Source organism: Cricetulus griseus, chromosome 7 (genome assembly GCF_003668045.3).
Source record: "Cricetulus griseus strain 17A/GY chromosome 7, alternate assembly CriGri-PICRH-1.0, whole genome shotgun sequence".
Lineage (NCBI taxonomy): Eukaryota > Metazoa > Chordata > Mammalia > Rodentia > Cricetidae > Cricetulus > Cricetulus griseus.
In genome coordinates this window covers 91,253,823-91,265,848 of record NC_048600.1, presented here as the reverse complement: position 1 = coordinate 91,265,848, position 12,026 = coordinate 91,253,823, and the positions used below count along the sequence as shown (strand labels likewise).

At 52.7% G+C, this 12,026-nt stretch overlaps 1 protein-coding gene across 9 annotated transcripts in view; it reads right to left on the bottom strand.

Moving 5' to 3' along the window:
* Positions 1-303: 303 nt before the first annotated feature.
* The window catches only part of Myo18a (myosin XVIIIA), a 103,440-nt gene continuing 91,717 nt past the window's right edge, over positions 304-12,026 (bottom strand). For 5 of the 9 annotated variants that reach the window (XM_035448309.1, XM_027426630.2, XM_027426634.2 and 2 more), the window contains 4 exons: positions 11,769-11,813; positions 8,197-8,319; positions 5,705-7,011; positions 1,416-1,551 (listed from right to left, as the gene is read on the bottom strand). In XM_035448309.1, coding sequence (XP_035304200.1) covers positions 5,709-7,011; positions 8,197-8,319; positions 11,769-11,813 — 1,471 coding nt within the window. In that variant the 3' untranslated portion in view covers positions 1,416-1,551; positions 5,705-5,708. Of the gene's footprint in view, positions 1,552-5,704; positions 7,012-8,196; positions 8,320-11,768; positions 11,814-12,026 lie in introns of all 9 variants that reach the window. The other 4 variants (XM_035448311.1, XM_035448312.1, XM_035448313.1 and 1 more) reach the window with 2 other exon arrangements.

Genomic DNA, 12,026 nt, shown 5'->3' with positions numbered 1-12,026 from the left:
AAAGTCATCTTTAAAGTGACCCAAGATAAGTTCTGAGAAGGGCTGGGAAGAGAGGAAAGCACAGTGAGCTGCCAACTCTACTATCCTGGATATAAATGTGGGGGCTCTCTCTTCCTTAATCTCTCTTCTCTCCTGTCTCAGGTGACCTGCCAAAGTTCCATAAGCGGCACTGGTCTGGCTTGTGAGTAGGCCATCACAGACCAAGGTGGCTTCTCCATGTTCCCATCAGATTCCCACCTCTAACCCTGCCCTGGGGTCACCCTGGATTTCCCCTGGGCCTGTAAGGAGAGGCAGGGAGACATGTGACCAGGAGGGAAGGGGCCTTTTATTTCCTTAGGTCAATCAGGTCCACAGGGCCAGCACAGCCTGATGAGCACTAACCAAATTGCAGAAGGGAAGGGGGATGCAGACAGGCCCACACCAGGCACTGCCCTTGAGCCCCCAAGTCTGGTGGAGTGGCCGAGATGTCCAGACCACTTGTTGCTGTGTCTGGGGTAAGTGTGTGGGAACCAGGGACCCGGGCAGAAGAAAGATGACAAAGGGTTAGGACTCTGGTCTGGTAAACAGATGGAAACATCCACCTTCCACTGGGCCCACCACAAGTCCTCAGCACCAAATGAGCTGGCTACACTGTGGACAGAAGGAAGGCAGTGCTGGAAGCCATGGACTGGTGCAGGTGGAAGAGATCAGCTCTTGAATAATTGCTCATTGCACGTAATACTCCAACAAGGCTTGCTAGGCCCAAGCCAGAAGCACCAGGCTGCCCTGCCTCCCCACACTGCCTCTTAAGAGCCAGGGCTCCAGCTCTGCTCACCAGTGTCCCCCGGCTGCAGGCTTCATGAGTAAGGACCGCTGGAGGAGTGAAGATGGTGGGAAGATTCCCAAGGCATCCCACAGGGCCCAGCTGCGACAGCAACCCCTCCCGCTCTCAAGGATGCAGCTGCATGGAGGTTTGGGTATTTAAATTAAACAGTAGAAAGACAGCAGGCACTGAGAAGGGAAAGCCCTCACCCCAGCAGAGGGGAGGTGTTGCTGTTCCCTCCTGACTCCCATGGGTCCGGCAGCTTGGAGTGGTCCAGCAGGTAACCTATCCACCATCCCTGAGCAGGAGGCTGAGATGGAGGTCCACTACCGGCGCCATGACACTGTCCATGATGGCCAGAGTAGGAGCCAGGAGTGTGGCATTTCTGAGGCAAGAGTGGAAGTTCTCTTTGCGAGACTCCTCTTTCCCCGACCTCTTCCACATGGAGCTATCTGACACCCACAGCCTGGAAAGCCCCCCTGACAGAGCCAAGGTGTTTTCCATGCAGATCGGCAGTCAAGTGGGGGCAGTTGTACCCCTCTATTTCCTGGGAGAGGCTGTGGGGTGGGAGCGCTGTGAGCCACTTTCCCTCCCCTGGCTGGGGCTATGCATTGGTCTCTGTCGGCTTGGCCTCTGTGTCGCTGTCACTCAAATAGCTGTGGGAGAATCGGGGTCTGGAGGTGCTGTCTACAGGACCATTCTCATCATCTGATGGGTCAGGGGCGAGGGACTTCCAGTGACTGGTTGGGCTGCAGAGAGAGAGAGAGGAACAAGGTCAAGGCCAAGTAATACTCCTACTCTGGGGCACCAAGGCTCTGTTCGAGCACTTCAAAACCCAAATGTTGCTGGGTCAGTGCTCTCCTGGGTGAGCCTGGGAGATGCTTAATGTAGAGAAAGGAACACACACACACATACACGGTTTGCACTTGGAAAGCTTTGAAGAGTATCAGGACAAGGAGGCTGGTGGCAGCGGGAACCCGGCTTCCGAGAGCCTAAGAAACAGCTGCATGTTCCTGGCTCCTTCCTGAGAAGCTAGGACTCAGTCATGAGGGAGGAACCCAGGGATTCCAAGAGCTCCCACCTCTGATGAAGGTAGGCCAAAGACCACACAGATGACAACAATTCGAGATTGATTACAACTTGTCCAAGGAGGAAACTCTCAGGAAGTCACTCCTGACAGGATCCCAGGTCTGGACTATTTCTCCTAATCAGGGTTCCCCTGGGCCTAGAAGACTTCTGTCCTTGATCACGGCATCCTACTGGAAAAGGAACCGGGAGACTCAGGACAGAGGCTGGCAAGTCCTGTTTCCTGTTTCAGGATGGGCCTCTGGGGGTCTTCATTAGGCTCCTGACTCTGGAGGAGGACATGAAGAAGCATAGCCCCCAGAGGGAGGAGGACTGTGACATCTAACAGCTAACAGGACCTCATCTTGTGGCTCCATTTACACTCTGTCTTTCCCAGAGCTTCAGAGGCCCCTCCTGTCCCCACTTCTCCGATCACATACACTATAGTCTAACACCAGTGGAGAAGATACAGCCCAACACAGTATCACCTCTCCCGGTGCCCTGTCCTCAGCTGGGTCCCTGGATCCGCCGCCACTGCCTGAGCTCTGAGTGACAAAGGGACACAGCCCTGCCTCCAGGTCCTCATAACATTCTACTTGGACTAAGAGTTTCTACAATCAGTAGGCCTGCTACATTCTGAACTAGGAACCCAAGGACAGCCCTTCATTTACTCGTCCGTTTAAAACCACAAGAGTAGGAGACAAACAGCATTTTAGGTTTCCCTGGAGGTAGCAATAGAGGTGCAGAGGAAAAGGTTCCATCACTGAGTCTTCCTATAGGAGGCACTGCCCGTGCCCCTTGGAGCAATGGTTGTCAACTTATGGGTCACGATCCCTTTGGGGATGCATATCAGATATTTACATTATGGTTCACAACAGTAGAAAAATTACAGCTATGAAGTAGCAATGAAAATAATTTTATGGTGTGTGTGTGTGTGTGTGGGGGGTCACCACAACATGAGGAACTGTGTTAAAGGGTCACAGCATTAGGAAGGTTGAGAACCACGACTTGAACTTAATATTTGGCCTTATTCTCCTTGGCAACCTATGGAACCTATGGTTCCAAGGGAAGAAGCACACTGGGCCAAGGTCACAGCCAAGTCCTGACCCTGAATCTGAACCTCAGCCTTGTAGCACTCTGCCACTAGGTGAGACAAGACAAAAGCAAGACCAAACCTGAAGTCTCATGCTGGTGGGGGAGGGGAGACTGGGATATGGTAAAGACAGGTCTCTGTGTCCCTGGCGGAAGGAAAGAGCCTGGGAAAATATATGTTCAATTATGCAAAATGGTTCGACAACGGGGCAGTCTGGTTAATAGTTATCGTATTTCTCATGAATGAATTACCATTTTTAAAGGAATCAGAATAGCACAAAACACACTCAATACAAACTAGACTCAACATAAATGAGTCTTACTCTGATGGGCCAGAAGCACTTAGGGCCTTGCAGCATCTCCAGGACAAAAATTATAAAGCTCAGTGATAACTGTGCAACACAGAAAAAATGGGGGTGATTGTAGCCCTGGGGTTGCTTGAATCCTGAATTAGTAGGGAGCCAGTTGTGGTCTTCTTTAACACAGACTTTCCATACACCCTGTGCTAAAGGTTTGCTTTCTGGCTAAGGAATGCCCGGCTGTGAGGAAGGACAGTGGTGGTGTTTGTGAGCAAAGGGTGTGAGGCCAGGGCTGGGGTCCAGATGTAAATGAGGCACAGCCCTGTGGGGCCTGTTGCTTTCTCTTTCATCTCTTTTCATAGGTGGATCTCCAGCCTCCACCCCCACGTCCCAGACACCCCAGGAAACATAGTCAGCTTGCTCTAAAGACACTGCGAAGGGGCAGAAGCAGCCAAGGACAGGGCAAACTCTGCCTTGCTGTGAAGCCACAAATCTTTGCCATCTTTCTTGAGTTTTCTAGCCAGTCTCTGTATCTGTGTCTGCTGCCACCATCAACAAGCCAATGGCGGGCAGCTCCCTGTCCCCAGAGCAAGAGTCAGGCTGGCAATTGGAACATTTTAACTAAATTGTTTAAAAAGCTTTCCTCCCCACAAGTCAGTGTCTCCTGCTCTGTGCTGTCATAAACAATTTGGTACACAAGCTAATTCCTGCTGGGAAAGCCCAGGGTGATGCTGCAGTCTGTGTTTTGGAATTCTTCACCAGTCCTTATCCCCTGGTGAAGCTCTGTCCCCACCTTCTGCCTTTGCACAGCATAAACAGTTCAAAGGCAGCGGGAACCAGCAAAGCCCTCCCTGTCCTCTGCCCCCACTCAGATCTGTTAGCTATGTTCTAGTTGGGGACCTCTCTCAACATTGACTCTAATCCTCATGGTGGCACAGTGTAGGTTTTCAGGACTCGGTGGCTCTCCCTGTAGACAAAAGCAAGTGAGCTGTGGCGAGAGGAGGCTGCAGACACAGACTTTCTGTCCTATTCGCTGTGCAAAGTGACTGGGAGCTGGAGAGATTCAGGTATGACATCTGCCAGTCACCAGTCAGTCGGGGATGGCCCAGAAAGGCACTGGCTTCCTTCTGGGAAGGGGTACAGAAAGGCCCCGCCTTCTCTGTTTCTAGACCTCCCCTTCCACCCACCAACTGACTTCTCGCCCTGGGGTGCACAGCCCATAGCAAGGCTGCTAAAAGGAAGCTGAAATCGTAGGCCAAATGTTGTGACTCCTGTCTTTTCTCCTGAGGGAGCTAACAAAGACCACACATGCTCCCTGGTCTCCCCTGAGCACTCTGAACCCATCTGTTGTGGGAGAGGAGGCCACAGAGCAGCACTGAGACCAAGGAGTGCTTTCACCCCTCAGGCCCCACTGCCATAATCCTGGGTTGGATTCAAGCTGCACTGCCTCACCCCCACTTCCCAACCACTGGCCCTCTTCCTCTACCCATAACACACCCCAATTCACCAGATGCCCCATGGCACAAGCATGCTATAGGTGTATTAGTTCATGCATCTGGGAAGCAACTGTAGTACCCCAGGTGGCTACAGCCTGGGGTTGTACCTCCTGGGAAGCAGCAAGCATGCCCCAGGAGGGCACCATGCTGAAAATGCTTCAGACCGGCTCACAACAGGGGTGACTCAAAATGTCACCACCCACCAGGGAAACTGGCAACAATGGGATCCCAATGATTCAGACTCTCTGTTGAAGGTGTAGGCACAAGGGAGAAGGGCTGGGGGAGGCAGGAGAACGGGGGGGGGGGGGGCTGTCACTCAGCAGCTGCTAATTTCTATTCATTAGAACTTTACAAGATGAGCAGAGCTGAGGTGACGCCCATGTGTGGGCTGAGTGTGGGTGGGAGGGCTAGGGAGGCGGCAGGCATCTCCTGGGTCTCCTGTAGGGTGTGGTACAGTGTGGGCTGCAGCTTGAGACCCATGCCAAGGAGGAAAGCAGCAGAGCAGAGAGCCAAATCCCTCGTCAGAGCTCACGGCCAATGTGTCATGTCAGCTAGTATCCTTTCCTGGGTCCATCTTGTTGGGTGAGAGCTCTGAAATGGGTGCTGGTGACACATTGGTGCTCTGCATGTGGCCACATGGAGAAGCAGTTAAGGTTAATTGAAAGTGTTAACGAGATCCTAGTAGCCCCTGGTAAGCTCACTTCCCAATTGTGTGACTTCCGCAGGTAACTTGAACCTCTCTGGGCCCTAACTTTTTATGAAACAGCTGATCAGACCTTTGTTAGGAAGTCATAGCAAAGATTAGTTCCAAAAACATAGCACAGGAGGCTCTCTGAGGCCCAAGAGGGGAGCCTGAGGTGCTGGTTGGAAGGGCAGGGGGCATGTTAGTTCACAAAGGGTGGGACACGCCATGCTGCACTCCACTCCACGCCAGGCCAGGTGTCACCTACTGCGCTAGTCACTCTCTGGCCGGTACAGGTACCGCATCATCAGACTGTCGACCTCTTTCTTTCGCTGCTTCTCTTCCTTCTTTGACCGTCTTGGCGCTTGCCCGGTTTCCTCGATGTCTGTGGTTGGGCCCCTTTTCACACTGGAGCGGCTGTGGCCTGAGACTGTGGAGCCACTGGATGAGGACGAGGAGGATTCAGACTCACTCTCTGTTTTCTTTCTTCTTGATTTGGATTTCTTCTTGCTCTTCCGAGAGCGCCCTTTCCTCCGCCGCCTGTGCTCGGAGGAACCTTCCGAGCTGGAGGAGCTGGAGCTGGAGCTGGAGCTGGGGCTGGTCCGTTTGCTCCTCCGCTTGCTCCGGCTTTTGCGGCCACTGCGCGACCCAGAGACATCCACAGCAGAGGCAGAGCGGCGGATGCTGGTGCTCCTTTCTGGGCAATCCAGCTGTGCGCTACGGGCACTCTGGATGCTCTTCCGGTCGTCATCCTCAGAGTCTGGCTCCAGGCTGCTCCGCTGGAAGGGCACAGGTTTGTAGCTCAAGACCTCGTTAATGGCAGCTTCCAGGTCTGGATCCAGGTAGGAGTGGCGGCTAACTGGTCGGATGCTGGAGCCCTCAGTGACAGAGGCTGAGGATGAGGCAGAGCCCCGTGGCTGGGGTGGCACAGACAGACTCCGGGCCAGTGATGGGTGGCTAAATTGTGAGTGTGCCTCACTGAGGGCCACGCTGGCTCCATCATCCCACTCATCCAGGCAGCTCTGGCCAAGGGACAGCCGGGAGTCAGGGCTCTCCCGGTCCAGGCCTGAGGCCCTGTTCCAGGAAGGGCTTAGGTTCCTTGACAGGCTGTCGAGTCTGGATGTGCTGCGGCGGGAGCTGGGTGAGCCTGACAGTGAGAAGCTCAGAGAGGAGCGAGCCCTATCCTCCCCAGAGCCACGCGTGGCCGAGGAGGCCCGGCTGACTGGGGCAGAGACAGTGGAGGCTCTGTCAAAGTCTGAGCCCCAACGCTTCTCTAGACCACGGCTAGTACGGCTCCCAGCCCCTGAGAAGATGGAGCTGCAGTCATCCTGCTCCTCACACCTCCTGCCTTGGGCCTGGTCGGGTTCCTCCCTGGGGGCCACACGGGCCTTCCTAGGGGGCCTTTCAGGGGAGGTGGCACGCTCACTCAGGGTGGTGAGGAGTGACTCCTGGTCCCCAGTGCCCCCGATGGAGTCTTTCAGGGTGAGCCTCTTGCGGTAGCTGAGGGAGCTGAGTGCAGAGGCGGGTCTCTCCTCTGGCCCCTTGCCCTCCTTAGGGAGGCTGTTGAGAGCCGTCCTGAGTGAGATGGGAGGCCCAAGAGGAGAGACCCAGAGTGGATGGATGAATGACAGCAGAGAGAGAGAGATTGAGAGAGAGAGAGAGAGAGAGAGAGAGAGAGAGAGAGAGAGAGAGAGAGAGAGAGAGGCATTAACAAAAATAAGGACACAGGGGGAGGGAGGAAGGAGGAGAAAACTGCACAGCCCTGGCAAAGCGGTGGCAAGAGCATCCGAGGAAATGAAGCAAAATAATTTGCGTCAGTGAAAATAGCTTCATGGAGAATGTCATGTAAATTAGACTATTGTTCTATTTCATCACTTTTCCCCCTCTAAAACGTTTAGTTCAATTTATTTCATTGTCAACTACCTGGAGCCTTGTGCCACACTGTGGTGAACGGCAGCGGGGCGGGAAGGCGGCATTATCTGCAATAACAAAATGTTGTTTGGCCGAATAAATTAAACCAATTACTGGGGGCCGCTGGGTGCTAGTGGTGAGGGGCTGGACTTGGGGGAAGGGGCCTGGGGGAGCTGGAAAAGAAGGAGAGAGATTACTTTTTCTATCCAGCCTTCTTACTGTCTCTGGAGAGGTGGGGAAGGGAGCAAGGAACTCTGTGTGGGAAGGAGTGCAGGGAATAGGCCCTAGCTAGCCAGTGATGGATGGGAAGTGGGAGCTCTGGCTGTCTGTGTGATCAGATTATGACTGACTAGCAGTAGGGGAGCAAGCCCCCCCCCAGCCCCAAGATTAGCAGGCAAGCCTGGAGGTAGGGGTGGTCAGGGAAGAGCACAGAGAGCAGGGAGAGGAGGGCTTATGCAGCATAGCTCTGGGAGCTGGTAGCTCTGGGAGCTGGTGCCTATGCATTGCTGCTCTGCAGAGGAGGACGGAGGTCCAGAGCCACCAAGGCTGCCCTGTGCAGGGGGCTCTGGGACCCAGAGTCCCCAGTGCCCCATCCAAGTCCTGATTTCAAAGGCACCAGCAGTGAGATGGCTGCTGAGCAGGTAGGTGGTATGAAGTTAAACCTACACAAGAGCTCACACCCAAACAGGAAACCGTTACCTAGCTAAGCAGCTGGCCTTCTGTGTTCTTGCCGCAGGCCAGGAGAGTGTACACGTGGCCTGAGGGTGGCATCCTTGGTGCCAAGATACTGCCCACCTGTGACTGGTGGCTGAGATGGCTTTTCCTCCCTGCTTGAGGCCAAGTGCTCACCTGGAACTCTTCAAGCTGCCATCATCAGAAGCTGCCTTGGAAGGTCCCTTGTTCTTTGACAACCAAGACTTGACCCCGTCGACCCGGTCCTCCAGCTCTGAGTCCACATCAGAGTCTCCCTCACTGTTGGGATGAGGAGCAAAAAGGTAGGCAAGGCAAGGATGGAAAGCAAGAAGGGGAAAGGGTGCCCCTTGGGTTGGATGCAATGCGGGTGGCATGCGCATCGGTGAGTCAGAGAGAATGGAAAAGTTAGAGTGAGCACATCACCCCATGAGGTGCCCATCCCTTCCCTCAGCAGACCACACTGAGTGACAGCCACTAAGAAGGTCCTGGGAAGCATGGAGGTACCACCCATTCCTCCAGGTAAAAATGACAAGCTATTCAGCGGGCCAACCAGATGAGAATGATAGGTGGGCCATCCATTTAGCAAATCTACCTTGGCGAAAAGAGAAATTTTAGGGCTGACAAGATGATTTGTGGCACTTGCCACAAAGCCTGAGTTCAAACCCTTGAAGCCATATGGTGTTCTCTAACTTCCACACGTACACTGTAGCACACCCATGTCGATGTACACACATATATCCACACAAATAAGTGTTTATTGCCTGGCAGTGGTGACACACACCTTTAATCCCAGCACTAGGGAGGCAGAGGCAGGTAGATCTCTGTGAGTTCAAGGCCAGCCTGGTCTACAGAGTGAGTTCTTGCACAGCCAGGGCTACACAGAGAAACGCTGTCTGGAAAAAAACAAAACAAATACGTGTGTGTGTGTGTGTGTGTGTGTGTGTGTGTGTGTGTGTGTGTGTGTTTTCCTGGGCCCTTCAGCTCCCCCTAGAGGCCTATGTTGCTATTTCTTGTTGACATGCCTTAGACTGCCTATAGCTACCACCATTTTCTATGTCTTCATTATAAAAGCAGAGCTTTTTCTGCTACACAGAGGGCAGAAGACAAGACCTTCAAATGACTTCAGGTTAACTTGAACCTGAAGGTCTCTTAGCTGCTAGCAACATAAACCTTAGTTAATGAGGCACCAGCCACATCCTAGACCCACCTTGTGGTGTCCCTGGCTTTAGAAACAGGAAAAGAAGAAAGAGGAGGGGAGCAGCAGCCTTTCCTGAGGGCTTGGCGGTACCTTCAGGATCCAGGGAGCCCCAGGAAGCCCAGTGGGCTCAGAAAGTCTGCAAGCAGGGTTCTAACTCTCCAGGCCTCCTCATCCCTCCCTTAAGCAGCCTCCAGCCCTTGCTCCCCACTGCTATTGCTGGACAGGCTGACCCCAGGATCTGCAAGAAAGCCTCAAAGAGTCTAATTCTGAGGCTAGAGACCTGGTGACCCCCCCCCCCATGAAGCAGTGGGGGCATAGAGATGGTTTCTGAGTGCAAATGCTTTGCAAATTTTGCAAAATGTCTGCTCCCTAAGTTCCTCTGCTACAGATAGGATGAGATTTCTCCTTGATATAAATTTCTTTTCATCTGTGTCAAAAGGAGTGGCCTGGTCCTGAATCATGTTCTTGAATAAACAGCCACATAGGCACATGCATGCATATCCAGACATGTGCGTGTACACACACACACAGATATACACACACATATCAGAGACAACCACAGTTCTGGGGATCAGGAGAGAGCCAAGCACATGGGGAAGGGGAACAAAGAGGCATATTTTATGGGCTTCCATCAAATACGGAATTATAACAGAGACAAGGCCTGGTGATGCCCCAGGTAAACAGGAGTTTAGCAGGCAGCCCCCAAACCACTAATGCAAGCTCTGTGCCCATCTGAGCCTGGCAGATTTACTGTGGTGCACGGGTCCCATGGACCGCCAATACAACCTGATTTACACACCCGTGCAAAAAACTCCCTCTATAGCTTCAGAGCCTGTAATTTATCACCACCGTGCATAACCATATTGATTGCCTTTAGAAAGGAGGTGCTGTATGCATCGCAAAATCTATGTCTACATGTTAAAAGTGTTTCTGTATAAATCTCCCTTAATACTGCACTGTTTACTGCTTTCATTAAGGTTATAGCAATAACAACTGTATCTCTAAGTAAATCGAAACATTATTTTTCTGCCCGCCTTAGCATGCTAGTTCGATAACTTGGAGCTGTTGAGGAAGGAGCCCCTCTGCCATCAGTGGAGCCTGCTTAGAACTGCACATTTTTATGTACCTGCATTGAGTGCACACTGGTGTGTGTGTGTGTGTGTGTGTGTGTGTGTGTGTGTGTGCGTGCATACAAGCGCACACGCCCAACTATAGTTTAGAATATGATCTTCAATGCACATTTTATCAGCCCTCAGAGCTCCTTCTGCATAAGGATGGCAGCATAGAACACACCGGGGACAGATTGAGGCCCAGAATATGAATTCCCTTCCTTACATTCAGGGCAGTCAGTGGGCTGAGAAGCTGGCCTGCCTACCCTCACCTTCCTTCCACTTAGTTGCAAGAATCCAGACAATGTTCGGGTTCTCTTCCTTAAATAATCAGGCCCGTAAACAAACTCCAGGGGCAGGCAGGCTCAGGGGGCAGTTGAAATTTTAAATGGTCGGAATTAAACCTCGCGTCAAATACAATTTATGTCCAGGCTCATGTGCTATTAGTTAACTGGGAGCCGAATCACGGGGGAACAAACAAACGGAGACAGAACGGCAGGGGATATTAATTGTGTGTGACAACCGGGCTCCAGCGGCCCTCTATCACTGTTACACACTATTACATTTATCATTAGCTCCTCCGGACTCCTTTGCACGGCCGCCAGCCCATCCTGGCCAGGGGAGGCGGCCTGCCAGGCAGGAAATTCAGTCCTATGCTGAAAAACAACCTCCAAAGCAACCCTGTCGAACTTGACAGAGGATCAGCAAATCCGCCTGAAGGCCCTGCACATCCGCACACTTGCCAGCTCCCCCCACCACCAGAAAGAGGGAACAGAGAAGGGCAGATGTTCTAGGCCTGCCACCACCTGACAGACATACCAACACAGATATGTTCCTCTTACCACCACCACTGCCTGAAGTGGCCCCAGGGAACAAAAGAAACACAACCCGCTGTTTCTTTCCCCTGCCACAGCAGAGCTGCCCAAGATTAGCCGCCTGGATGCTTCCTTCAAACAAGCAGCTGTGAGATGCCCCTCACCTTCAACCCTCATCTGCCCAAGGAAGGTGACAGGCCTTAAACACAAAACAGACCCCCTCCCTTCCAGGCAGCTTGGGTTCCAAGAGCCCAAGGATGTAACCTGAACACTGGCCACCCCCAGAGAGGCAGGCCAGGGTGGTGACCACACTTGGTTCTTAGAGAGAGGAGGCTGGGACTCAGCCAGGCAGATGAAGCCTCATCCAGGCTAACAGGGCTTTGAGGGTCAGTCTGGCCTTCTAGGAACACATTTCACAGTCATCCAGTCCTTTCATCCCAGCCTAAGGACAGTCAGTGGTGTTAGCATTAGAGACCAGTTAGAGAGAGTGTGAGGAGGCTGTGTCTGCATGCAGCATGCAGCAGGGCCCCCTGGCAGGAAGCCCTATGTTAGGGATGGTTAGACACCCATGGGGAGAGGCAAAGAGCACATGGCTCTGGTCCTCACAGTTTATTCTTTCTTTTCTGATATTTTGTCACCATGTCCTGCAAACTGGAAACAGAAAGAAAATGGTGGGCAAAAGGGCCAGAAGAAGCAGATGGAAAAAAAAAAAAATCAATGGACAAACTGAGGAGTGCCTTCCTCCGAGCTTCTTTCTTCAGTAAATGACAGCTCAGCTGGCTGAGCTCAGGCAGAAGTGAGGAACAGGATCCCTCAGAGCCAGCATGCATCCAAAGGAACAATCTTTCTGGGCTGCCCTGCCCT